At 41.0% G+C, this 27729-nt stretch overlaps 1 protein-coding gene and 2 pseudogenes across 1 annotated transcript; 2 read left to right on the forward strand and 1 right to left on the reverse strand.

Moving 5' to 3' along the window:
• Window positions 1-22745: 22745 nt before the first annotated feature.
• On the reverse strand, window positions 22746-23684 carry LOC132057925 (uncharacterized). Its single transcript, XM_059450506.1, has one exon. It carries the CDS (start codon window positions 23682-23684, stop codon window positions 22746-22748), a length of 939 nt encoding a protein of 312 aa, XP_059306489.1.
• Window positions 23685-24246: 562 nt separating this feature from the next.
• LOC132058654 (small nucleolar RNA R71) lies at window positions 24247-24340 on the forward strand (annotated as a pseudogene).
• A 2185-nt stretch (window positions 24341-26525) lies between these two features.
• On the forward strand, window positions 26526-27678 carry LOC132057066 (probable glutathione S-transferase; annotated as a pseudogene).
• The last annotated feature ends 51 nt before the right edge of the window (window positions 27679-27729 follow it).

Here is a 27729-nt window from a genome sequence, read left to right on the forward strand (position 1 = left end):
TTCTTTGCTAGCACGAACCCATTCATGTGAGGCCCGCAGGTTCCAGCATGCACTTCTTCAATCAATCTTGTGGCTTCGATGGAGTCAACACATCTAAGTAATCCCAAATCCGGGGTTCTTTTGTACAGAACATTCTTGTTGAGGAAGAAACCATTCGCCAACTTCCTGATAGTTTTCTTCTGATTGACGGTGATTCCTTCGGGACACCCTCCTTTCTCCAAGTACATTTTGATGTCAACGTACCAAGGTTTTCCATCAGTCTCTGCCTCTACAAAAGCACAGTGGCCTCTGATCTCTGATTTCAACTTTGACAAGATCAATGTATCTACTATCAGGATGCTGAATCATGGATGCTATTGTTGTGAATGCATCAACAAACTCATTCTGGGTTCTTGATATATGCTTGAACTTGAATTTTTGGAACCGATCTACCGATTTATTTGCACAAGCCTAACATACGGTATGATCTTCTCATTTTTGGTGGCCCATTCTCCTCGAACTTGATGAATCAACAAATCCGAGTCGCCAATTACCTGAAGGTTTTGCACATCCATGTCAAGGGCTAAACGTAGACCCAAGATACATGCTTCGTATTCGGCCATGTTGTTGGTACAACTGAAGTTCAACTTAGCGGCCACTGGATAATATTGGCCTGAGTCTGAAACCAAGACGGCTCCGATTCCTGATCCTTTAAAGTTGACTGCTCCATCAAAGTATACTTTCCAGCCTAATTCATCTTCATTTTCTTCACCCTCAATTGTCATGATTTCTTCATTTGGGAAGTAAGTCCATAAAATACGAGATTGTCAACGATGGGCTTTCTGCCAGTAAATCTGCTAATGCTTGCCCCTTAACTGCTTTCTGTGCGATGTATTGAATGTCGAACTCGCTTAATAGCATTTTCCATTTGGCCAATTTCCCTATCGGCATAGGCTGGCGAAAGATGTACCTTAGGTGGTCCATCCTTGAAATCAAATAGGTTGTGTATGCAGCCATAGAATGTCTTAATTTCTGAGACACCCAGGTAGAGCGCAACACGTCTTTTCCACCAAGGAATATCTGGATTCACAGGTGTGAACTTCTTACTGATGTAATAGATGGCTCTCTCTTTCTTGCATGTTTCATCATTTTGTGCCAACATACACCCAAAGCATTCTCTGATATTGACATGCACAACAACAAAGGACTTTCCGGCGTTGGCGGGACCAAAATGGGTGGATTTGACAGGTATCTTTTGATTGTGTCAAAGGCTTTCTAACAGTCCTCCGTCCATTTAGTTGGAGCATCTTTCTTGAGGAGTTTGAGAATTGGTTCTATAATTACTGTGGACTGAGCAATGAAGCGTCCAATGTAATTCAACCTTCCTAAGAAACTCATGACTTCTTTCTTTGTTTTTGGCGGTGGGAGTTCTTGAATTGCTTTGATCTTGGTGGGATCCAATTTATGCCACGACAACTGACTATGAATCCTAGTAATTTTTCGGCAGGCACTCCAAATGCGCATTTTGCAGGATTCAACTTCAGATCGTACTTGCGGAGTCTGTCGAAGAATTTTCTCAAATGTTCAAGGTGGTCCTCACCCATTCGGGACTTGATGACGACGTCATCCACATATACCTCGATCTCTCTATGCATCATATCATGAAAGATGGCGGTCATCGCCCTCATGTAAGTAGCGCCGGCATTCTTGAGCCCAAAAGGCATTACTTGGTAATGATATACTCCCCATGATGTGATGAATGCCGACTTTTGAGCATCTTCTTCATCTATCAGTATCTGATGATAGCCCGTGTAGCAATCCATAAAAGATTGCACCTCATGCTTGGCGCAATTGTTAATGAGTATGTGAATGTTTGGGAGTGGAAAATTATCCTTTGGGCTAGCGCAATTAAGAGCACGATAGTCCACACAAATCCTTATTTTCCCATCTTTCTTTGGTGTCGAGACTGTGTTCGCTAACCATGTCGGGTATGGTGTCACCTCCACAACTCCTGACTGAATCTATTTTTCTACCTCTTCTTTAATTCGGATGCTGACATCAGGCTTAGGCTGCTTGATTTTTTGTTTTACCGAGGCAAATCCTTCAAGGATCGGCAACCTATGTGAAATAAAATTCGTACTTAAACCCGGCATATCGGCGTGTGACCAAGCGAAAACGTCTTCATACTCTTTCAACAAGCTCCAATACCCTTCTTTCTCAGTTTCTGTCAAATGCACACTTATTCGAGTTTCCCGGACCAACTCCTCATTTCTTAGATTAATTGCCTTTGTTTCCTCTAGGTTTGGCATTTGTCTATTCTCGTATTCTTCTTCGACATCTATCAACCCCTCTGGTTCAGTTATCTCTTCTTCTTGATCATTGTTTTGTTTGTTGTCGTTTTTACTTGTTTCGTAACATGTCATGACATTATTTGTGGCCTCTGTATTATTACCATAAAATAAAATAACATGGTTATCAGTCATGTAAAAGCAATCTTAATTATGTGTGTGTGTGTGTATATATATATATATATATATATATATATATATATATATATAAAACGATTTTGTCTTATTGCAAACTTTGAGGCAATTTTCATTGAAATTTTAAAAGGAGTGATACAAACTGTGGTCCTAACTCGTAATGGAGCATCGAGCCATTTCTGTTATTAAACAACATATAATAAGAAAACATGAAAAGGCGACAAGCTGGGCCTCAAAGCCGACTTTCGCCGTTTTTTCTGAAAGTGAGCATTCTTTCTACCGCAGAGTGAACATCAGGGTAGAAGTCCATCCACTTGTTGTTTCCCCTGACTCAGTACAACGAATCTCCAATGCCTCAAAACATTCTTCAATGATGGCAGCGCATTCCTCTTCCCAAAACAACGTCCTTAAATCCTCTTCTGGGTCTTTGCTGTTGTGATTCAATGGGCATGGTATAGATGAGGGAATGGAAGGCTTCTTCCTCTTCTCGCCTCATATGGCTCCTGAATCGATATAGAGATGAGGGAATGACTTTCTCAATGGGACCTCTTGGTCCATGTTCTACTTCTTCCTCTTCTGCCTCACATGGCTAATTCAACGGTGTGAAAATCAGTACTAACTGGTGACTTCTCTATGACCGGTATAGAATTGTCTAGATAGTTGTGAATACTTTCTTTACCATGAACCACGACTTCTTGATCATCCCATATGAATTTGAGAGACTGGTGCAATGAAGATGCTGCGACTCCAGCGGCGTGCAACCATAGTCGTCCCAATAATAGGTTGTAGCTTGTTTTGATATCTATGATGACGAACTCCACCACGAACTCTGCAGGATCTATTTGTATGTATAGATCTATTTCTCTAATTGGGTCGCTGGTTGCGCCATCATAGGCTTTTACATTTGTTCGACTCTGGCGAATTTTGCCAACATCATATCCAAGTTGTTTCAAAGTCGTCACAGGGCATACATTCAACCCAACCCATCCATCAATTAGCACTTGAGGGATAATCTTGTCACGGCATTTGACTGTTATGTGCAAGGCCTTATTGTGGATCTTACCCTCTCTTGGTAATTCATCGTTAGAAAATGATAGCCTATGCGCTCGTACAACATACCCATGATCTCGGCCAATGTTTCACTTGTAGTGCCGGCGGGCACTTGGACTTCATCCAAAGCTTTCATTAAGGCTATGCGATGTTGAGACGAACTGAGTAATTATGACATTACTGATATCCTGGCAGGAGTTTTATGCAAGTGCTCAACAATCGAATAATCCTTGAATGGTATTTGCCTCCAAAAGTTTTCAGCTTCGCCTTCAGTGATTGGTCTTTTCTGAGGATTTTCGCGATGTGGCGCTTCGAGCACAGGCTCTTTTGGAGCATAACACCTTCCAGACCTGGTCATACCCTGAACCACGGCAGCTATCTCTTTTCCTTTATTGACCATTGTCAGGTGCGGTGGCTTGATCTGTCACGACCCAACCCATAGGTCGTGCGGGCACCTACCCTATTACTAACCTAGTAGGCGAACCCTTACCAACTAAACCAACCATTTAGATAGTTTGCAACAACAATCCTTCAAAAATTACAAGGTTAAAGTAAAAGCTTCGTACAGACTCTGTTTTGAAATACAATAAAACTGAAAAGAATTTCCCGGGATCAAGTCTAGACAGGTACAAGAGCTCCTACAGTACAGGAAGACAAATAAATGACACAGTCTCTGCCTGGAGTGAGATGAACGAGGTTGTAGGAGAATGCCTGATAAATCCACACGATGAAACTTCAACTAAAACCTGCAACATATCTACACCGAAAAAGGGTGTAGCAAGAGTAGTATCAGTACACCACACGTACTGGCAAGCATCATAGGTCGACTAAGATTAGTTCACGCAACACAATATAAAGTCAATAAGATAAGCAGATAAGTCAATGAACCTCAAGATCCTCAATAACGGTTATTACACCTTCACCACTTACCTTCCCACTCTCAACTGTTCACTTATTTTATTTCCAAGAATTACGGGTATTCTACTTAATCACAACCGTTCCCTTCCTTTCATTCAACCTATTAACTCTCGTCTCCACACTCATCATATCCTCTAACTTCTACCCTTTTTGTCCGTAAAGTTCACCTACTCAATTTACTTACTACAATACGATGCACCTAAGGAATGGGTCACTATCTGAAAATCCGCTACTACACTTATCTTATATTAACCACCCCTCCACACACAGTCTCAACGAAATCATAAAGATGAGTAAGCAATATCGGTGACGGTAGTACACACGTGCATAACATAGAAATATGAGATGTAGTGCAATGCAGAATGCGATGCAAGGGCCCAACACACTATACATACATACTAACTGATGTCATTGCTCAGTAGTCATGACCTGTAGGGGACCCATGGTGTCCATGTACCACTCGTTCCGGATTCACTCCTCGGACCCGAGCCATAAATCCTCCGCTCAAGAAAGAACCTCGGACGCGAATCCATATCATATAGAATACTCGTATCCAACTCAACGGCCAAAAGACCAGATAACACAATTGCCTATACTCAACCTTTCCTGCTACATGTATCTCCTCAGATCCCATGCAATGCAATGCGATGATGCAATAAATCAAACAAGTCATGAATCATGCCCTTGATGGGCGTTGTGCTAATCCGACTTACTCGGTCCTCTCAATACAAATCTCTTATTTACAAGAACAACAACCATGTGAATATTTCAATACAACCGTAAATAAAGACGGAAATCACCCACTCCTATGGATGCATAAATTAAACACGAAGTACCCCTCAGTGATAATAGCACTCCCATTAATAACTATTCATTGTTACCCTAGCTACTATTTACACATGATTTTAGTTACATTATAGAATATGTCCAACCAAACTCCATGTCCGAAGACCTAATCATGTAGTCTCCCGTCAACTCTAAAAGTATATACGATTCGCTAATCAAAGTCTAACTCAAGTAAACCATAACCTACCTCGTTGAAGAACAGCTAATTGATTCCCCCTAAATTGCTCGCCTTGCTACCCTTCATTCGAATCCATGAGAGATAATAGTCGTAGGGAATGGTGGGGAGGAAATAGAAGGGTCTCTTTTTCTTGGTGCCAAGGGTTTTTCTTTCATATGGAAACCTAAGAGCAGCCTTTGGGAGTCTCTTATTAAAAAGGAGGGTAAAATAAACTAAGTGGACAAAAACGCGGTCACTGCCCCGCGTGGACCGCTACGGAGGTCGAATTGTTGTTATAGCGGTACCGCTATGGCGGTCCCTTGACTGCTGTAGTGGTCCGCTTCCTTCCCCGGCTCACAATTTTCTAATTCTGTCCGGAATTGATTTTTTTCCCACTCTTAACCCTTAAAACACTCCATAGGGCTTATTATTAACGATCCTAGACCTAGATTAGGCATGGGTTGGCGGAGTATTAAATAACGATCGGACGGGTCATTACACCAGATACCAATTAAACCACCGTTCGCCCCCGAACGGAGTGGGGTGAGGTAAGGGTCACCTTCCTGGGCCCTACACCATCAGAAATAGGATTTCGAGCTATCGACATAGGGAAAAAGAGATAGAACAAAAAAAATCAAGGCCACCGCTATAGCGGTACCACTGCAGTGGTTGAATTGCCGCCCGCAGCGGTCATCGACCAGAATAAAAAATAAATGGGGTGAACTCAGTTCATCCCTCCCACTTTCTCCCCTATAACTGATAAACTCTTCCTCTCCCACGAAAATTATTCGCCCCTATACACCACTCAATCCCCTCATCTCCCTCCCCACTTCCTTATAACCACCCTACCCCCTTCCATTTACCAAAACACTACACAAAAATTTGATAAAATAGAGGGTTTTCTCTACATCCCAAGGTTCACTTTTTTCTTACCAAGCTTGCAGAACGCTCGTTATTTCAAGGTATGTGCTCTCCTTCACTTTCTATAACTTGTCTATGGCTTTTTATTTTGAAATTTTCATGCTTAACTTACTTGATTAGGGAGAAATTTGGTTTTCTAGAAAGAAAAGGGGTTTTGGTTCTTGGGGTGGGCAGTTCCTTGGATCATAGAGGGTTATTTCACGTTCATATTGTTTTAGCAACACTTTATACTAAAGATCTTCTCAAAATGGGGTAGTTTTATGTTGGCGTGGGATGTTTTGTAGTGATACAATTTTTCGATATTCTTCCTCAAAATTTTGGTAACCATGGTAGTTAAAATAGGGTAGAATAAGTTGTAAAGGTCATGCATGCTATCATACTACTTGATCCTTGACAAAAATGAGGAAACCATGATGGAAATTTTGGGTTTGCTATAGGTTGGGTTAGGGAATTTTTCGATCGGGAGAGGGGCGTGTGCCACTGCATTGTGACGGCTTTTTTCTACCGCGGCAAGTTACCGCAAATACGATAGATTAATGGCTGGGAGCAGCCCATCTATTTGGGAGGCAGCCGCTATAGCGGTCACTTGCTCACTATAGCGAGCCCGCTATAGTGACGAGGCATCGCTATGGCGATGCCTTGTCTGCTGTAGCGGCCCTCTTACCGTTATAGCGGCTTCACTGCCGTGGTCACACCACCACCGCAGCAGAGCTGCTTTAGCCAGAAATAAAAACTGGGATACTTTTATTGCTTTATGCATGGATTGTCATTACTAAATCTTAGTACCACATTATTCTAACTTTGTTTTCCCCTTTTTCAGGCTAACTCTCTCGCTCTACTATGGCGGATTAGCAATAACAACCAGGACAACAACCACCCGCGCCCCCTGCAAACGTCAAGTTCCCCACCCATGAGTGTAAGAGGTGTTACATGGAACAGCAGACTAATGACCTGCTTCATGAGTGGGCTTTCAGTATGGATCGAGTGGAGGAGCTAGCCCTGAACTTCTATCAAACTCTACACCGCATTTTTTGGGGTCCGTTAGTCGAAGAGCCCGGGAATATCAACTGTAACTGGGTCAGAGAGTTCTATGCTATGCTCCCTACTGTGGATTGGACCGTCCCGGAGCTACAGATTACTATTTGAGAGTTTAACATAAAAGTGGGTGCTGAGGCTATCAATGTTGTTCATGGGCTTCCTAACCCTTCACAGGCTGAGCTTCGGGAAAAGGACCACGAGAGAAACGGCTCGTGGTTGGTGAGAATGCTGGTGAAAGAGTCGAAGAGGAAGAAGGCTACCTGGGTTGTGTCCCATTTGGCCATTAAGAGCTGACACTTTACTCCTGAGGCTTGGAGGTGGTTAAACCTCGTTGCCCGATCGGTTCGCCCTTCGAGCAATACTACTGATGTCACCTACCCGCGGGCCTTTGTGGTTGCTTGCATCCTGGATGGTATGCCCGTGAATATGGGTATGCAGGTGATCGAGGAGTGGCGGGATTTTATAGCCAAGGCTGGCCCGAGCTTGATGTTTCCCTCCCTGATTACCCATCTTTGCCGTAATACTGGGGTGCCTATGGAGCTTGGGGACTGTTATGTGGAGTGTGATGTCTCTTTTTACCCACTGAAGGTCAAGGGAGCATAAAAGCGAAAAAAAAAAAGGACCGCGCTCGGATGAGCAATGATGATAAGCGGTGGCCGCACGGAGTCGGGAGTGGTCGATCACGTACCCCGGGTACCATGGAGCACATGGAGGCTGATATGGCTGTAGTGGAGACAGCCATGATGGGGTTTGCGCGGCCTTTCTTGGAGGTCGGGTCGTCTAGCAGTCTTTGCGGGTACTGCTATTTTACTACTGAGCAGATGAAGAGTTACATGAAGACCCAAACCAAGATGGGAGAGGCTGTGGATGCCTTGCAGAGCGCCTATGGATCCTTAGCTCAGGCCCATGTGGATCTCTGGGATGACTTGGACAAGGAGAAGAAGAAGAGTCGAGCTAGGGACAAGCTGTTTTTGAAGATGTGGAAGGGTGTAAAGAGTCTCTTGAAGGCCCTAGTCCTGAGGGTGAAACCTCCCAAGGTGACTATCAAAGATGCCTCCCAGTTCTCCTTTCTTAGTGCTTGGTAGCGAGGACTCTAGTGACTCGGAGGATGGTGGCGACGAGGCGACTATCCGAGGAGTGGCTTAGAGATGCCCCCCCCCTTTCTTTTTATATCAATTCTTAGTTATCATTGCCCTTTAGGGCTTTGTGTTCAGACAATTTGCTTAGTTTTGGTTGTTTTTGGCATGTTTGGATAATCTTTCTTTTGTTGTTTTGGTGCGGGTGCCCCGGTTTAAGGGTGCTCGTAAGACAATTTCCCTAGTTGGGCGGCTGCTTTTATTAATGTATTTGCTTTGGAAATTGATTTCTCCTTGGCTTGTTGATGAAATAAATAGGTTGGCAAAACAGGGGAGGAAGAAGTAAGTTACTGGTCAAATGGTACCGCCATTGGCGGTCACTCGACCGCAGTGACCGCCGCGGCGGTACCGCTATGGCGACATGAGCCCCGCTATAGTGGAACCCTGCATAAGTTGGGTCTGCTATAATGATCCAGTGCTCACTATAGCGATCTCGCTGTAGCGGTTCCCTCACCGCAACAGCGGTGCTACAGTGCCAGTGGGCGAAACTTTTGCCTACCAATTCGGATCGCGTTGGGGTTTACTTTATTGCTTAGCGCGTAAAAGCATGATTTTCACCTACGAGTACGAATGCGCTATTAACTAGCTAATATTTCCAGAATGAGCACACAGTCTATAACGCCAACATTATCACTGAAATTCCGTTCGTTCACACAAATACTATGCACCTGCTACAGAAAGTCTTCCTTGCATCAGAATAGAGAGACACCAATTGGAATCGACAGATACCAATTAGCCCGTCAAGATACTAATTGGAACCATCCAGATACCAATTGGATCCAACTAGGAGACGACGTATTTGGGGTGGCACGATAGAATGAATGAAGGGAAACTTCTAGATGTCTTATAGCCTCTTGCGGACGGGTACAGACGTCATCGCACCATTCCACAAGACTCTACTAGACATTTGCTCTTGTACTTGTGAGACCGGTAACCTAGGCTCTGATACCAATTGTCACCACCCAACCCACGAGTCGTGCGGGCACCTACCCTATTACTAACCTAGTAGGCGAACCCTTTACCAACTAAGCCAACCATTTTGACAGTTTGCAACAATAATCCTTCAAAAATTACAAGGTTAAAGTAAAAGCTTCGTACAGACTCTGTTGACACCCAATTTTGTCCATCCTTTATTCCAATTCATTTTCTTGAGCTTCTAATATTTATTAATAAACTAAATATCTTATTTTTACTATCACTACATTATTATTATTATTATTATTATTATTATTATTATTATTATTATTATTATTATTATTATTAAAGTATTATTATTTATTAATACCTTGTACATCGCTAGTTACTAATTACGTATTAATCATAAGATATAACCTGGATAATATTTTTGCTATATTATTACCTTACTTATGTTTTATCCACTAATAATAAGGTTATCATGTTAAATCACACCTTATTAATGGTAATTTCTAAATTATTATTATCACACATATATATAATATTCATTTTGTTAATATAAAGAAGCTCAAAGAAATACAAGGAAAAGAGGTTTAAATCCTAAAATAGGCCAAAATGTCCCATTACAAAGACCATCAGCAGCCCACATTTAACATCCAAAATGAGCCCAATTCATGTACCTATTAGCCTAAAAATGGGCCCAATTCAAACAAGAACAGCCCAACAAAATGTCACTCAGCTGATACCCAACATACAGTTATTTTGGCCTCTTTCATAACTTCCTAAACCTAATTCCAAACTAGCATTAGCACTGTTCATGCCTCTTTCCTTTTCAGAGGTAAAATTCAAACTCTACCTACAATAGACAGAGCTTGTCACTCCATTTTGGTACAAGAATCTTCTCTCACTTATCTTCAATGATTCAGTCAACATAAGAGGCCAAAGAACTTTTAGATTTTTGATTTTTTGTGCAGAGTTTCAATGTTCAAATGGCTCTTTGATGCCAAATCCCGTGACCTCCATCTTCTGATCCAATTTTTGAATTTCGAAATCAAACTCTAACCCTAACTTTCTCCTATAAATACATCTCTAACTCTTCAGCCGAAACCAAGGTTTTAACATCTATGAACACCACCACACCAAATACAATCTCTATACATTTTAAACTCTAAAAACCTTAAATTTCTGGAGTTCCTCTTTTTGTGTCGGTTGGACTTTAACCGTGACAGAGATTTTAGAACTCATTTGTGTCTAGTTTCGAATTTGTTCATAACGAGAAAGTAGATTCGAGGTCCGACGTCCTGCTCAATGTACCACAAAAAGGTTATATCTAAACTAATACTTATAATTTTTATCATGCTATAGTTGGAATTTGCAAATTGACTGAAGATTCTATTTTGGATAAGTTGTTAGAGACCATGAATTAGATTTTCATATTATCTGTATAGAGTTCATAATTTAAGAATTAGATTTTGGCCATAAACATTACTAACAAGGTATTTATGTCTTGGTTTTGGATATCATGTTCATGAGCCATATCATTTCACTTGCCCAACGTTAAAATGAGATACTTGTAGTTGTTAGTCTGGTAGCTTTTGTTCTATAATCCATGGAGTCTCAACTAACAACAAACAAGTTGAAATATTGAGCATGGCATGGGGAGTAATAACTACATGATTCCTTGTATATCATCTACCCAAGTATTGTTATAAAAAGGGATATATGTAGGGTTTTCTGAATATGAATTCTAGTGTCTTTCATCTATTTTAGTTGCCCATGTTTGGAGCTATGTCGTGATAGGCAGGAATTATATTATTGTAAATGAGACTTTGGTATAATGACTATGTGGTTGTCTTATGTTTTTTCGTACACTATTAAGGTTATCTTACTCTTTCTAATTCCTACACCTCTTCTTTCTTTTTCTCTGTTTGCATGAACACCGGAGCCGAAGAATCTCGATTTGAGACTCAACGTTGCCACTAGATTCGAGACCAGCATTTCCTCTTCATTTTCCTTCATCTTGTGTCTCTCTTTCCATTGAAATACATCCGAAGAGAGGGGGTCAAACGGAAAACCGCTGAAAATTTTGCTCTTCTACAAAAGCCAAATATGGCTTATTTCATCCCTTTTTATTCCCTAATGTTGCTTATTTGCTGGTGTGATTGCCATTTTATGTGCTTTTGGCAATTAGCTGCTAATAACTTTACTTTTCTTAATTATGTAGTTTCTTTCTTTTACATCATCTATTCTTAGGACTAATAAATCATCAGTTTCTCACCTACCCGTAGTTTCTTGTTAATGTACTTACTTTAGTATTGAAATTGACATTGGTTAGTATTTAATATATGAGAATTTGATTTGTTTTTAAATCTTAATTGCTATTCTGCTCAAAGTGACGTGATCTGCATTCACAGAATTAAGACTAATGGTTTTTGGCTTCTAGCCACTTCTATATTTTTGAAAACAGTCAGCTTCGCTTTTCCAAGTCATCCATTAGAGGTCAACATATTTTTTAAGTTTGGTTTAAGTTAAACGGTTTAACTGACTTTGTATAGTAGATAATCTAACTTTTAAACCCAATTGAGTAGGATCGTATCTCCCCGTATCCGAATACAAATCAAATTTTCAAATGGATTAAGTACCTTGGAGTCTTTTTTTGGTTTTGAGTCTTAATGGAAAAGTGTACTGAACTACACACTATTTTCAAGTATGTTCAAATGCAAATCTGTTTAATTCCCACTCTTCTTATAGTTTAAATCAACTACTTTATCGGCTAATATTATATTTTACACTTATACTTAGCCTTTTTAATTGACTCTAAGTCCAGCCGGTTAACCGTCTTTTAACGAATCTTAAAGGTGTCTAACACCTTCCCTTTAGATTAGTTGAATCCTTACCTAGCATCTTTAAGTTTCGTAGACTTTAAAACGGAGTAACTTTAGACAATTACTTTATTAACTTTAGATGTCTTAATTCACCATAAATAATTAGGTAGCGACTCCTTAACTTTAATTAACCCCAGAATTACCGAAATATTTTAAACCATTTTGACTCCAGTTAAAATGAGGTATAACAGCTTGGCGACTTTGCTGGAAAATACTTAGGTTCTAACCATAACGGCCTTGGTTTAATTAGGCTTTGTGTGCTTGTTTTAATTACTTTATTTGTTGTTAACTGTTTTTTCATGCTATCAATTCTTTGTTTGATATAAATTGTTTATGTATTACTATTTTGATACAAACTTTCATCCCGTATCACTTTTCTCCACATCTGAAAATTCACACTATCACACGTACACGCGAGGTACGTTTTGCGCACCCGCAAAATTCTTTCAAAATCTCATATTTTAGGAGAGTTGGCATATGCGCGGGGTGTCCGGATTTTTCGTGTGACCGCGTAGCCTTCTCACTCGAGTTGTCCGCTCGGGAACCTAGCGTCTAGTGAACCCACTCTTAGTCAACCTAGAGTAGAGCTAAACCAACACCCTTTATTGGGATCATACATTTCATGACCTAGGAGGTTTAATACCCTTGGTGTATTAAGCCCATTAGATGACTTTACCCAAACATCCATGTCACGACCCGACTAGGGGCCATGACGGGTACCCGGGGCTAACCACTAAGCACCGCTTATACCTTTACCCATCGTACACATCAAGCGTTCATTCATTAATCTTATACTCAAATCATAAGAAAACCATTTTTCACCTTGAAACATAATTACCTTTATATATAAGCCCTTCGGCTATCAAAATAATATACATACGATAAGGATATCGTGAGAACATACTACCCACACATGCGTATCTTTGAGCCTCTAATAGAGTACTAGACATATGGACGGGACAGGACCCCGTCGTGCCCAAAACATATATGTACACAAAATAATAAATCAATGGCACCTCCGAAATAATGGAGTGCCTCAAAGTCCGCGAAGCCCTATGAATCCGGGTCGCCTCCCCGTCTCACCGTGGGCATGAACACAAATACTAAAGAAAGCGGATGTCGTACGAGCAATGTACCGAGTATGTAAGGCGTGGATAATAACACGATAAGAGCATGAGGAATAGCATAAGATAAAAGAACCGTTCATTTCTCATAAATACTTTTTAAACATTCGTCATACGTACTTACCCCTTTATTCTTCTAGAGATACACTTGTTACATCTACCGGCTTACATATGCAATAACTTACAATGCAGTACATCCACGTACCCGGCCATATAGGCTCGGTATCACCCGTACTCGGCCGTCTCAGGACTCGATAGTATCCGTACTCGGCCCTTCCGGGACACGATGCTATCCGTACTCGGCCCATTCGGGAGTCGATGCTATCCGTACTCGGCACTTCCGGGACTCGATGCTATCCGTACTGAGCAGTGGGAGTGCTATGCATACAAACATACATATACATAAAAATACATAAATGAAATCAACATCATCCTTAGCATTATCATACATCTATCATTAAAGCATACATTAGAACATTGAAGGCAACTATGGCGATGTCGGGGTGACATGAGGTCGTGGACCCCCGATTTCATTATGGAGTAATCATAATCATCATATCTCACCTTGAAGGGACTAACGTTTTAAGGTGAGTGTACACAAAACAAAACAAAAAAAGCATCAATGGAACCATACTTAGAATCATTAACTTCATGGGCATCGTATCTCACTTAAGGATTTTTTAGACTTAAACTCATCATCATCATCATTAATTATCATACTCGTGTCTTATCTCTTCTCTTTATCTTATACATATGTAGCTCCTTATAGTCATAGACTCATAATTTCCGTTATGTAGGAAGATCATGGAAAAATGGGAAGATTCATGCCATAGGAGTCATGCCATAGAAGGAAAGGATTAGCCTTACATACCTCTTTTGTTTAGCTATTCTATCGTTTGATCGTTCTCCTTCGATGCTCGCGTTTCTACCATCAAAAAAGTTCGTATTAACATTAGCTAATCGATTATAAGAACATGCTTACTAAAGCTAGAGAAAATTGGGCAGCATGTCCTTTGTTTATACAACTTTCCTCATATCACATATCGACTCCCAAACATCCATAACAACATTCACAATATTATAGGCAACAATCATCATTCATCTACATTATCCACATTTCACAATTTCACTTCAATTCCTCCATAATCATAGTCATAGTTCACTATTACGTTCTCTCACATATAATGCTTATCCCATGTTCTAAATGTCATTCATAACATACTTACAATCACAACATATCAATATTCATGACTCATTCCAAACTACTATTCATAATCTCATTATTCTCATCTTTGTGACCCATTTTCTATCTCCTTCCTTCATCTAAGTCTTTTAACCTCTCATTACCCTAGACAACATGGAAATATAATAAAACTTACCTTAGATAGTGTAGGAATAAGCCTGAGGAAATACTTCTCTTGCACCAAAACCCTAGTTCACTTCCACAGAATTCCTTGGTTTTGGATGAACTTTAACGTGTTTCATACACTTAAGTCTCTTGGTTTGATGAAGTTGATCTTGAATCTCTCTTGAGTTCTTATGAAGAAGTGTGTGGAATCCTCTAGAAGCCTTGAGAGAGATAAAGCGTGGGAAATGAAATTAGTGAAGTCGGATCACATTTATACAATTGAACTTAACTCACTGTCAAAAGATTAACGGACACTTATACGGTCCGTATAACATTGCACGGCCCGTATAAGTGGTAGTGGTTCACCGCTGTGCAAACATCATCTCATTGGGGTGCTATATTTGACCCTTATACGGACCGTATAAGTCGGTCGTATAACCCCATTTCCCTGAAATGATCTCCGTCATTCGTTTGATCTTCAATCCTTATGGAACCTTCTTGACACTTGTTTAACACCTCGGTAACAATATAAGGGACATTATAACTTTTCTCCCAGACATCATTAAATCATCGCTAACTTATCACTGTTAAATCCTTTCCGATTCGTAACGTATACCTTGCCTTTCTTAGCAAACTTTCTTTTCTTACTCCGAATGCCTTTGAAATCTCAATTAGGATCATCAAGTACTATTTCTTACTTATCAAAACATAGTATACTTCGTTCCCTTCGCTAGTCTATTCACTATACATGAACGAAAAATTTTCGGGGTGTAACATTCTTCCCCCCTTTTGGAACATTCGTCCTCAAATGTTAAGCACTTGAGAATTCTACGAAAATTTCGTCAGAGTTTCCCCTGTTATATGGCACTACCATCCTGTCACAACAGCCCATAATAACAATTCCCCACAGGGCTACAACATCATAGCAATAAATTATGGCCACACACGACCAAAACGGAAAGAGAAAGCGTACATACCTCAAAATGTTGACGTCTCATCTTGGATCTCTTCCGGAGGTGGTGATAGATGCGTTTGCTTGGGCTTCATACCCTCTTTCATTTCCCAGTGCATCTCTTCTACTTCGACGTTCTTTTCTAATATCTTCATCAAGCTTACATTAGTTCTTCCCTTTTCACTTTAAAACCCATTTGAAAATAGCCAAAAATTCTCTTAAAATCTTCCAATAATCTAGTCCAATTCTCTCAAAATGTATCGGTCTTTAGGTGCTGGTAGAGAATCAAGCATTTTGACAAATCCTCATAGGTAGCTTATATGATTCCTTACACCGCCATGCCTATTTCAGCTCTAAATCCATCCTCATCCTTGACCAGTATCGCGGAATTGTCTCACACAAGTTTACCCCTTTTTTCCTTCTTCATTCCCACTGCTCGCCTTCAGTTTCTCGTCTAAATCTATCTTACTACCTTTACTGCGCTATGCGGCCTTAATTTTCCTTGCGTTTGAGTACCTTAAGCTTGAAACTTTCGCATAATCCAACAACTTTTCCTTCTAAATAACCATACATATCTTTTCCTTTTGAATGTAGGTTGCAACCATCTAGTATTTACACGCTTTTAGATAATTCGTTTCCATTTCGGCCCTCTCTTATTTCTAGCACCGCACCTTTCTGTTGGCAAAGGCATTACTAAATTCTGAGTCAAGCACTCCGCCTTTAAGGCTTTTACAGTACAATGCTTCCTAAATTATTTTGCGACATTGAAACTTCACATCCATGTAATTTGCTCGCGCTGACTATTGCACTTTACTTCCCATCTCAATCCATCATTCACTTCCCCTCTTTTTGTCCGAATCTTACCCTCGTCACCTGTAACTCCTTGCTATAAAATCATTTGTGTGAGCCCTTATTATATGGAGACACCAGTTTATTCCTGTCTGCCTTACGATTGAGCTGAAGCCGCGATACTCACGTGATGTATCTCGTTGGGATTAATACTACTTTTACGGCATATGCTCATCCGTTAACTCTACCTCATAGTCTACCCTACTATTGTACTACTGCCACATTGGATTCTCCACCTGTCTTACGTTCTATGGCCCATATCTTGTATTATCTCCTTATTACGCCTTCGGCGGTCACATTGCCCCGGATAGTCGGAGGCTACTTCTTTGATGGTCTCTTTTGGTTACCAGCTTATTGCCACCGCTACCAAACCATAAGGGGATTGCCTTTAACCCTATGTTTTTTTCATTACTTCTATCAACACCCATAGACCCGCTTGTATGCTTGCCATTTCCGCTAATATAACTCATATCCACTCTATACTCCCTATACCGTATCGTCCTCAACTTACCCTCTCTTGGCTCACCCCTTCCTCAATAATCTTCCTTAGGAACTTCACTGCGTAACTCACCGGGAATGCGACACCATTTGTTGCTGTCTTGACATATATATATAAAGTCAGTTCATTGATCATTCACAATCAAACCTTGTTTCTTCTTTTGTCTTAATTCTCATCCTTTTTTCTCAAATGATTTCATTCATAGGACAATAACCCTGAACATTGAGTATCATTTGACTCCCTTTTGATAAAGCTGCAACTTAAGATTCAACGTCGCTCTTCCCATAGTCTCCTCTGATCAATTCACGCTGCCATAGAAATACTATCCTCTACTACCTCAACATATTAATGGCAGGGTAATACATAGCCCTTTTAGAATTCTCCGAAAAGACGTTGTGTAACGTCGCCCTCCACACATAAGATATCTTACTCGATAGTTGGTTCCATACCTTGAGTCATAATTTAATTAGCCACACCGCTCTCACGGCTTGATTAAAAGTTTCAATCACTTCACGACACCTACTAACATTTCCTCGTAGTATTAGGGGATCCGCGGGGTTTGATTCTCTTCCATCCTCCGCTTATCGAGTTACCCCTCTAGTGGACGTCTCTCCTATTTTACTCGCTCCTACCTTTCCTTCTTTGTTTCTAACACTTCTACCACGTACATCACACATGCTGGGCGTTCATCACTTGTCATCCTTTTGTTTTGCCTATCACTTTTATCTTATTTTCGCTTTTTCCTCATATCTATAATAGCAATCCTTGCCATAATATCATCCGAACAGATTCCTGGAGGTGTAACTTAAACTATAACACAGAACACAACTGCGATGACAAGGTCAACCAATTACTAGGTAAAGAGCTTTTGTGAACACATCTCTTCTAATCTCTCTTCTCAAAGTATCGCTAAGGTCATTAAGGTTAACTTATAGTGACATGAAAGCCTCTCCCACTCTATTCCTTAGGCGAAGCATAGCTTAATAATCTGGTTCGGCGCATCGTGCATCGGCTTACACGCACACGTCAAGTTTATCTCATAACTTAATGCTTCCCAAAGCGAAGGGAACTAAACAAACTTTCTAACTTGCAACTTCTTCTGAAGTGCTTATCCCTTTTTAATCCTCCTTAGTGTATAAAAATTCATTCTATTCCGAGCACATCATTCTCTCTTCCCATGTTCTTTATTCCACCCTAACCTATTCATCATTCCCTTGGTATAATATATACTTGCTATGTCTATCCTGCATTTTAACCAATAGCTCCGTTCTCAATCACTCGTTGCTGGCCTTCTCTTCTTTTCACGACAATTTTGTCTACTGTTCCCGCAATTTCTTTTAGATTCCTGGGAAAATTTCGGCAAGGTTTCTCTTGTAAACATAACAATCCTAAACCTTCACATAGCCCAAAAAACACGTCCCATGCCTTAATAGGACATATATCGGGACACACATAATACGTAACTCAGCAACACAAGATCACTTACCATTAAAGGATATAAATAATAGAGCTTGTCTCATAAGTTGTGCCTGCACACTCGGTCTAGAATTCCAATATATGTATACATACACATATTATTATATATATATATATTTTTTTTTTTTTTTTTTTTCTTCACACACTGTCAATCAACTTACTTGTAAATCACGATTCTGGCTATCACTAGGTCACTAACAAATATAGTCATCTCAATTTGTGGGTTGGCTCGCATTTTTCACCTCAACACAATCATCACATCGGGAGTAATATATGACAACAGAGGACCCAAATCAATCGGCGCATACATATCATAAGATATTACTGAAAATATACCTGGGACAATATCAGAGGGATACTCAAGATCCTGTCGCCCAGCTAATGTATAGGTGTGGCACTGGGATCCACTCAGACTGGGCATTTCTCTTTGATCTCTATCACAACCTGCTACTATTTGCGGCCTCCTCCTGGGAGGGCGTATTGATGATGAAGAGCCAGCTACCACTCCCGTAGATCGAACCCTATCTTTACCACGTAGCGATGGACAATCGCACCTAAAATGGCCTGGCCGAGCACAGGCATAACAAACATCCGAACCCAAGCGGCATGGTACAGAATGTAACTTTCTCTCGCATTGACTACATCGTGGTGTGTAATCTCATCTGGCTTGAATCACCCCTATTCCGAGAATTGGGAACTCTGAGACTCTGAGGCGGCCTAAAATTAGTAGATCCATCAAACACGAGTCCAAGAAACTGTGGAGGAGTGCTAGTTGTTAAACGAACTGAGTGCCTGGAGAATTGTTGTCTCGGAGCGCCCCTAAACTCATGATCAAACCCTGAAGAATTAACTCTTTTTCTCCGACCCCTGTTACCGTGGCCCACATCCTGCCGGATGAGCTTGAGTGGCTACTAACTGAGTTAGTAAAAGAATGGCCTATCTCATCTCTTGGCTCGAGGCATCTGGTGGAGGAACTGGGAGTGCGGGAGCTAATGTTAAGGCTCCCCTCTGATCCTCTAAAGTGGCCGAGGTACGGAAAAACCAAGAACTTGCGCACCCCATCCATGGTTTGTATCTCGACTGCACCATGGGGTGTGATTCTAGTCACTACAAATGGTCCAGACCAACGAGACTTAAGCTTTCCCGAAAATAACCTCAGCCTCGAGTTAAAGAGTAGTACCTGCTGCCCTGGCACGAACTCACGATGTTGGATATGCTTGTCATGCCATCGCTTAGTCTTCTCCTTGTATAGCTTTACATTCTCATACGCCTCTAGTCTGAATTCATCAAGCTCATACAATTGGAGCAATCTCTTCTCTCCCGCCAGATTCATATCAAGATTGAGCTTTTTGATTGCCCAATATGCTTTATGCTCTAATTCAACCGGCAGATGGCATGCTTTCCCATAAACTAACCTGTAAGGAGACGCTCCAATGAGGGTTTTATATGCTGTGCGATACGCCCACAAGGCATCATCCAACTTCATTGCCCAGTCCTTCCTCTGAGCATTCACGGTCTTCTCTAAGATTTGCTTCACTTCTCTATTCGAGACCTCTACCTACCCGTATGTCTGTAGGTGGTAAGCTGTCGAGACTTTATGCTTCACCCCATACTTTGCCTGAAGGTTCTTCAGCAAACTGTTGCAGAAGTGAGCACCAGCGTCACTAATCATTGCCCGTGGGGTTCCAAACCTTGCGAATATTTTCTTTCACACAAAATTCACCACCACCTTCGCATTATTGGTTGGAAGAGGGATTGCCTCTACCCATTTTGAAACGTAGTCGACAGCAAGCAAAATGTACTTGTTACCGAAGGATGGTGGGAAGGGACCCATAAAATCGATGCCCTAGACGTCAAATATCTCTACTTCCAATATGTTTGTCAAAGGCATCTCGTGTCTCCTAGAGATGCTTCCCGTTCGTTAACATCTGTCACAACTTCTAGCAAATGCATGAGCATCTTTGAAAAGAGTAGGCCAATAGAAGCCAGATTGTAATACCTTAGCCGCAGTACGATCACCCTGAAAGTGCCCCCCATATGGAGAAGAATGACAACTTTCCAACACTTGACTCACCTCGGTCTGTGGAATGCATCTCCGCACTAACTAATCAGTCTCTTGCTTGAATAAATACAGCTCATCCCATATATAAAATGGGGGCCATGATACAAATTCTTTCTCTGTTGGGAGGTGGCTTCTGGGGGTACACCCCACTTACTATCAATTTCACGATATCAGTATACCACGGCACTTCGGCAGCAGGAATAGAAAATAGCTACTCATCAGGGAACTACTCTTGAATTTGGACATCCTCCACAAAATGATTACGGTTGCCCAATCTAGACAAGTGGTCTGCAAGTTGTTTCTCGGCTCCCTTACGATCCTTAATCTCAATATCAAATTCCTGCAAAAGGAAAATCCACCGAATCAACCTGGGTTTCGCATCCTTCTTGCTGAACAAGTAGCGAATGGCTGTGTGATCCGTATAGACAATAACATGTGTCCCAACAAGATAGGACCGAAACTTATCAAATGCAAAAACCACATAGCTAAGCCTCCTTCTCTCGTTACAACGTTGTAATTCATTTGGGGCGTTTAACATCTTGCTAGCATAGTAGATAGAATGAAACACTTTCTCTCGTCGCTGTCCCAACACAGCCCCCACAACATTGTCATTTGCATCACACATCAACTCGAATGGCAAGTTCTAGTCAGGTGCAATGATTATTGGTGCAGTTACCAATCTCTTCTTTAGACCTTCAAAGGCCTTAATGCAAGCATCATCAAATAGGAATTTCACCTCCTTTTCAAGTAACTTACATATCGGACTCGAGATCTGCGAAAAATCCTTTATGAAGTGTCTGTAGAATCCTGCATGCCCGAGGAAACTGTGCACACCCTTCACTGATACGGGGGTGGCGCTCTTCTCAATGACTTCCACTTTAGCGCGATCAACCTCCAGCCCTCTCTTTGAAACCTTGTGCCCAAGGATAATGCCTTCTCGAACCATAAAGTGACATCTTTCCCAATTTAAGACCAGGTTAGTCTCTTCACATCTTACAATTACTCGGTCTAGATTCTTCAAGTAACTCTCAAAAGAGTTCCCGAATACCGAAAAATCATCCATGAACACTTCTACAAAGTCCTCGACTATCTCAGAAAAAATAGCCATCATACACCTTTGGAAAGTAGCAGGTGCATTACACAACCCAAATGGCATGCGTTTGAAAGCATATGTACCATATAGGCATGTAAACGTGGTTTTCTCCTGATCCTCCGGAGCAATAGCTATCTGATTATAGCCAGAATAGCCATCTAGAAAGCAATAAAACTCTTGCCCGGCTAACTTGTCTAGCATTTGATCAATGAAGGGAATGGGATAGTGATCCTTTCTGGTTTCCTCGTTCAACTTGCGATAATCCATACAAATTCTCCATCCAGAGATTGTTCTAGTGGGAATGAACTCATTTTTGTCATTTGTCACAACTGTCATCCCTCCTTTCTTCGGGACACACTGCACCGGGCTCACCCACTTGCTATCCGAAATGGGAAAAATAATGCCGGAATCTAACCACTTGATTACCTCTTTCTTGACAACCTCCTTCATCACAGGATTCAGTCTCCGTTGATGCTGTGCGCTAGGCTTATGATCATCCTCCATGAGTATCTTGTGCATGCATAGCGTAGGGCTAATCCCCTAAATATCAGATATCTGCCACCCCAATGCCCCTTCGCGAGACTTCAATATTTCTAGACAAATACTAACCTCTTCGGTGGTCACTCTCGCCGCCAATATCACGGGCAAGGTATCACCCTCGCCTAAGAATGCATATTTAAGATGGGCGGGAAAGGGCTTCAATTCCAACTTCGGAGGCTCTTCAATTGATAACTTCGGAGTTACTCCGATTTTTCTGTCCAAAGGCTCAAACTCGCCTGCACGAATATAAATACTCGCCATATCCAGAATCTGCACCATCTCAAACACCGCCGAGTCACCAAAAATATCATCACCCACCAAGGCTCTCTCTAATGGATCATGAGAAGTGATGAGTGGCCTTCGTGTATCATCATGCAGAATAGTAATGGCGGACAGCTCCTCATAGATTGCAGGCATTTTCAGAGCTTGGTATACATTGAAGACTTCAACTTTATCATGTACTCTCATGGTGAGCTACCCAGTAGCTACATCAACAAGTGCTCTCCCTGTGGCTAAGAACGGACGCCCCAAAATAAATGGGACTTTCGGGTCCAGCTCGAAGTCCAAAATCACGAAGTCTGCAGGAATTATCAACGACCCCACTTGCACCAATACATCTTCAATAATACCTTCGGGTCTTGCTAACGATATGTCGGCCAGCTGAAGAACTATAGTGGTTGGTCTGGGTACTCCCAAACCTAGCTTCCTGAAGATAGATGAAGGCATCAAATTTATGCTTGCACCAAGATCACATAGTGCTCGAGCAACCACCTGCTTCCTAATAGAAATGTCAATCGTGAAACTTCCGGGATCTTTCAATTTAGTTGGTAACCTGTTTTGAATCCGCGAAGTGCACTCCTCAGTAAGTGACACAATGGCATACTCTGTGAATCGACTCTTGTTTGTAACAATATCTTTGATGTACTTAGCATACTTTGGAATACCCTGCAGCATATCAACCAACGGGACATTCACGTGTACCTGCTTAAGCAAATCAAGAAACTTCTTGTAAGTAGCCTCTTCTTTCTGTCTTGCCAGACGTTGAGGGAATAGAGGTGGTGGTTTTGCAACCACGGGCTGTGGCTTCTTTGCCACTGGTATGTTGACTACCCTCTCTTCTTCAATCATTTCCTCGGTAATCTTCTCTTTTTCAGCTTCTGCTCTATTGGTTTTCTTCGGAGCCACTTCCTCTAGTTCTATCCTATTTCGCAGAGACACAGCATTACAAGGCTTGGGATTCACATCCGTGTCACTTGGCAGTCCTTCATGTGGTCTAGTATTCTGTGCACCAGCTATCTGTCCCATCTGCCTCTCTAAATTTCTCATAGCCAAATCGTGATTCCGATTATCTGGTATCAACTTCTGCTGGTCTATCATTATCTTCTGCATATCACCCATCATCTTTTTCATCATCTCTTCTATATTGTTTGTGGGTGCTTGAGGAGCAGGCGCTGGCTGATAGTTCTATTTCTGATTACCTGGGTTGTCACTCCACCTGAAATTCGGCTGATTCCTCTAATTTGGGTTGTAGGAATTCCCATATTGATTGTTGTTTCCTTGCCTTTTGCTTGCATTACCCACAAAGTATATGGATGCAGGATTTGCAGGGCATTCATCACTATTGTGACCTTCTCCACAGACTTCACAAAAAATGATGGCTTGTTGCACTGCATGCACCTGTGGTGGAGCCTGCGCAGCGGTTAACTTCTTGATTTCAGTGTGCATGGCATCAAGCTGTGCTTATAGTGTTGTAAATTATCTACTTCAAAAATACCCGGTGCCTTCCTAACTGAACTGCTAGCTGCATCATCCTGCCAGTCTGGAGTGCTTTGAGTAAACCTGTTCAATAGTGTGAATAGTTCTTCATAGCTGAGATCAAGAGCCTGCCCTCCTGCAGCAGTTGTTCAGTGATGACTTATGTTGGGCATCTATACTCTCAATAAATGTATGTGCCAGAACTTCATTCGTCTGATGGTGGTGAGGACAATCTCTGAGAAGACCCTTAAACCTCTCCCAGGCTTGATACAAATTTTCTCCATTTTTCTGCCTGAATGACATGATCTCCCTTCGGAGGCGAGCTGTCTTTGCTGGTGGAAAGAACCTTGTCAAGAATTTCGTCGCCAAGTCATCCCACGTAGTGATAGAATTAGCGGGCTCTGCTAATAACCAGTTACTTGCATTCCCCAATAGAGAGAAGGGGAACAATGTCAGCCGCACATATTCTTTAGTGACCCTTCCAGTAGCTAAGGTATCGACAATCTGCAGAAAAGTATGGATGTGACGCTGAGGATTCTCGTGTGACATTCCCGCGAATTGTCCACTAGAGTGAAGTAGTTGAATCATAGGATGCTTCAGCTCAAAATGCCCTTCGATGGTGGGCTTGACAATGCTTGAAGTGACATCCGCCACACAAGGCACTGCAACCTCTCTCACTTTCGTTGGTTGATTATTAGCCATGACCACAGGTAACTCTGCAACAGCCTGCGGGTTCTGCAATAAATTCAAATCTCTCCTGCGCCAATTGAAAGTACGCTCAGGCTCAGGATCGAATTCCACAAGATTGTTTTGACTCGCAGTCCTTCGCATTCGGGTAAAGTACCTACAATCAAGTAGCAACTAAGATCAAGATGTTAATACTTGGATAAATAAAGCAATACAATTTATTATGGCAAAAATAATTGATTTCTAAGTCCCCGGCAACGGCGCCAAAAACTTGTTGCGTCCAAATGCACACGCAAATATACATGGTCGTACAAGTAATATAGTGATTATATAAAATCGGATGTCGAACCCACAGAGACTTAATGACCAATACTTTCACGAAAATAAACTATTGCTACTACTTATGCAAGTGAAGAATAAAAGTGTGTGTTGTTTTGTAAACTAATGCTATAATAAAAATAACTAATAATGTAACCAGATTTTGTGCTGAGAACGTATTTGAGTACTGCTTTTATCAAGATTTTAGAAGTATTCCAGGGTCGGGGTTTGTTCACCAATCCTATTGAGTCGTTCAAGTATCACACCTTAGCAACGTTGTTCACAATTGTCAATTAACCGGATTATTAGTCTCGTAGTATTCTCCCGAACCACTACTCGCCGATTCAAGATAGCTAGCCTCCTATATTCCTATGGTATTGACCTATCAAGAATGCAATAAGAGCACGGCATGAAATTGATTGCGGTAACTAAGTATATTCCTATCCTAGTTACAAATCCTAGCCCAACTATAGGGATGTTCAAATCACAATTTCATTACTTCTTCTCCAAATTAACAATGTCTTTCCCAAGCACGTGTATCAATTAGTAAATAGAACTCAATTGTTGCACAGACAATCAAGCAATTAAGCACATAAGTAAAGAAACAATTGCATACGAACAAGCTACTAAGATTGAAATGCTTGTCAAACGTCAATATTCATGGCTAAGCCACAACCCCAGAATTACGGTGTTTAGTTACACATGATTCGAGAATGGAAGCAAGAATTCATGGTTAACGTAGGGTTTCAATGTAAAGAAAAACAATAGAAGAGGAATAAAACCTAGAAAGAGTTTCACAAGTCTCAAAATTCGTCCAAGCCGTCTTTCTAATGTTAAAAATGACTATTTATATGCTAGGGTAAATATAAGATAAGTTGGCCCAATCCCGCTCCAAGTAGGACAACTGACGCCGCTTGTGCGCTGGTTGTGCGTCGCATGGCCAGCGCATGATCTCCTCCGTGTGTTGCTTGTGCGGCGCATGCCCAGTACAAGGCCTGTCTGAGATTCAGAGATGGGGTTTTTGTGCACTGGCTGTGCGACGCATGGCCAGCGCATGAGACCCTTCAAAGGGTCGGATTCTCGCAATTCTTCAAGAAATATATGTTCGGGAGCTTCCTTCCCAACATTCAACCAACGTGCAAAGCCTCGGAATCAATCAAAAACTGCTCAGAATACCCTCCATTGGTCCTTGTTGTACCTATTCATACAAGCATACCACAGTAAGCTCCTTTACAACAATTTGCATTCAAAACTGCGATTAAAGTACTAAGAAGTGAAATGCAAATGACACTAAATCAGATATTTGTGCCAAATATCAAGTACCATAACGTTTTAGAGAATGTGTCGGTGATGAGTCAAAATAGAGTTAGCTAAGTGCTAACGTATATATGTCTTTCAAGTGTTGGGAACATGAATTTATTTAATAATCACCTCGTTGCTAAGACATTTCATTGATTTTTCCTTCTATAAAAAAGAAGTCCATAGTTCAAGAGAGATAACAATAACCAAAGTTGTGATATGGCAGAAGTCAAGTTGCTAGGTTTTTGGTATAGCCCATTTACTCACAGAGTTGAGTGGGCTCTAAAGATTAAGGGAGTGAAATATGAATATATTGAAGAAGATCGAAATAACAAGAGCTCTCTACTTCTTCAACCAAATCCAGTTCATAAGAAAACCCCAGTGCTTATTCACAACGGGAAGCCCATTGCTGAGTCTATGGTAATTGTTGAATACATTGATGAGACATTTGAAGGCCCTCCCATCCTGCCGAAAGACCCTTATGACCGAGCTTTAGCTCGTTTCTGGGCTAAGTTCCTTGATCATAAGGCACAATTCGTCTTCATGCTATTTATTCCTGTCTGCATAATTTGGCTACGTTAGTACAATTACTATAGGTCTTGTATCGAAAACATAGAGAGCATGGAATACTTTTCATTATTTTGTATGATAATGGTAATATATATATATATATATATATATATACACACACACACACACACACACATATATATATATATATATGTAGCCGATTCTAACTTTCTTGAGATTGAGACGTAGTGTTGTTAAGTTCTGAGTGTTGTTATGCAGACGGCAGCAATGGTGAATGCTTTCTTACGCAAAGGAGAGAAGCAAGAGAAAGGTAAAAAGGAAGTTTGAGAGATGCTGAAAATTCTTGATAATGAGCTCAAGGATAAGAAATTCTTTGTGAATGACAAATTTGGGTTTGCTGATATAGCTGCAAATTTTATCGGACTTTGGCTAGGAGTATTTCAAGAAGGCTCTGGAGTTGTAGTAGTCACAAGTGAAAAATTTCTAAATTTTTGTGCTTGGTGAGATGAGTATGTTAACTGCAGCGAAGTCAAGAAATATCTACCTCCAAGAGATGAGTTGCTTGCTTTTTTCAAAGCTTTTCTATCTGCAGCTTCTGCTTCTGCTTCTGCTTCTGCTACTGCTAAAAAATGAATACATCCTCGTTCATCTTATAAAGTTTCGGATTATGTGTCGGAATAAAACTGCATATCTAGGACGAATTCTATAAATTCAATTATGTAAACGTCTGGAAAAGAAAATAAATTGAAATATATGTTCTATAAGATGAAGCTCGTTCTGAATTAATGACAAGATACTGCATTACTTGTTAGAAAAAGTCAGCTTAGCCAGCTAGTCACAAACAAGGAAGTGCATGTGTTGTTGCTGT

Source organism: Lycium ferocissimum, chromosome 5 (assembly GCF_029784015.1).
Source record: "Lycium ferocissimum isolate CSIRO_LF1 chromosome 5, AGI_CSIRO_Lferr_CH_V1, whole genome shotgun sequence".
NCBI classification, from domain to species: domain Eukaryota; kingdom Viridiplantae; phylum Streptophyta; class Magnoliopsida; order Solanales; family Solanaceae; genus Lycium; species Lycium ferocissimum.

Coding starts and splice junctions, on each gene's coding strand:
- LOC132057925 (XM_059450506.1), bottom strand. CDS start 23,684: ATGATGAAAAAGATGATGGGTGATATGCAGAAGATAATGATAGACCAG.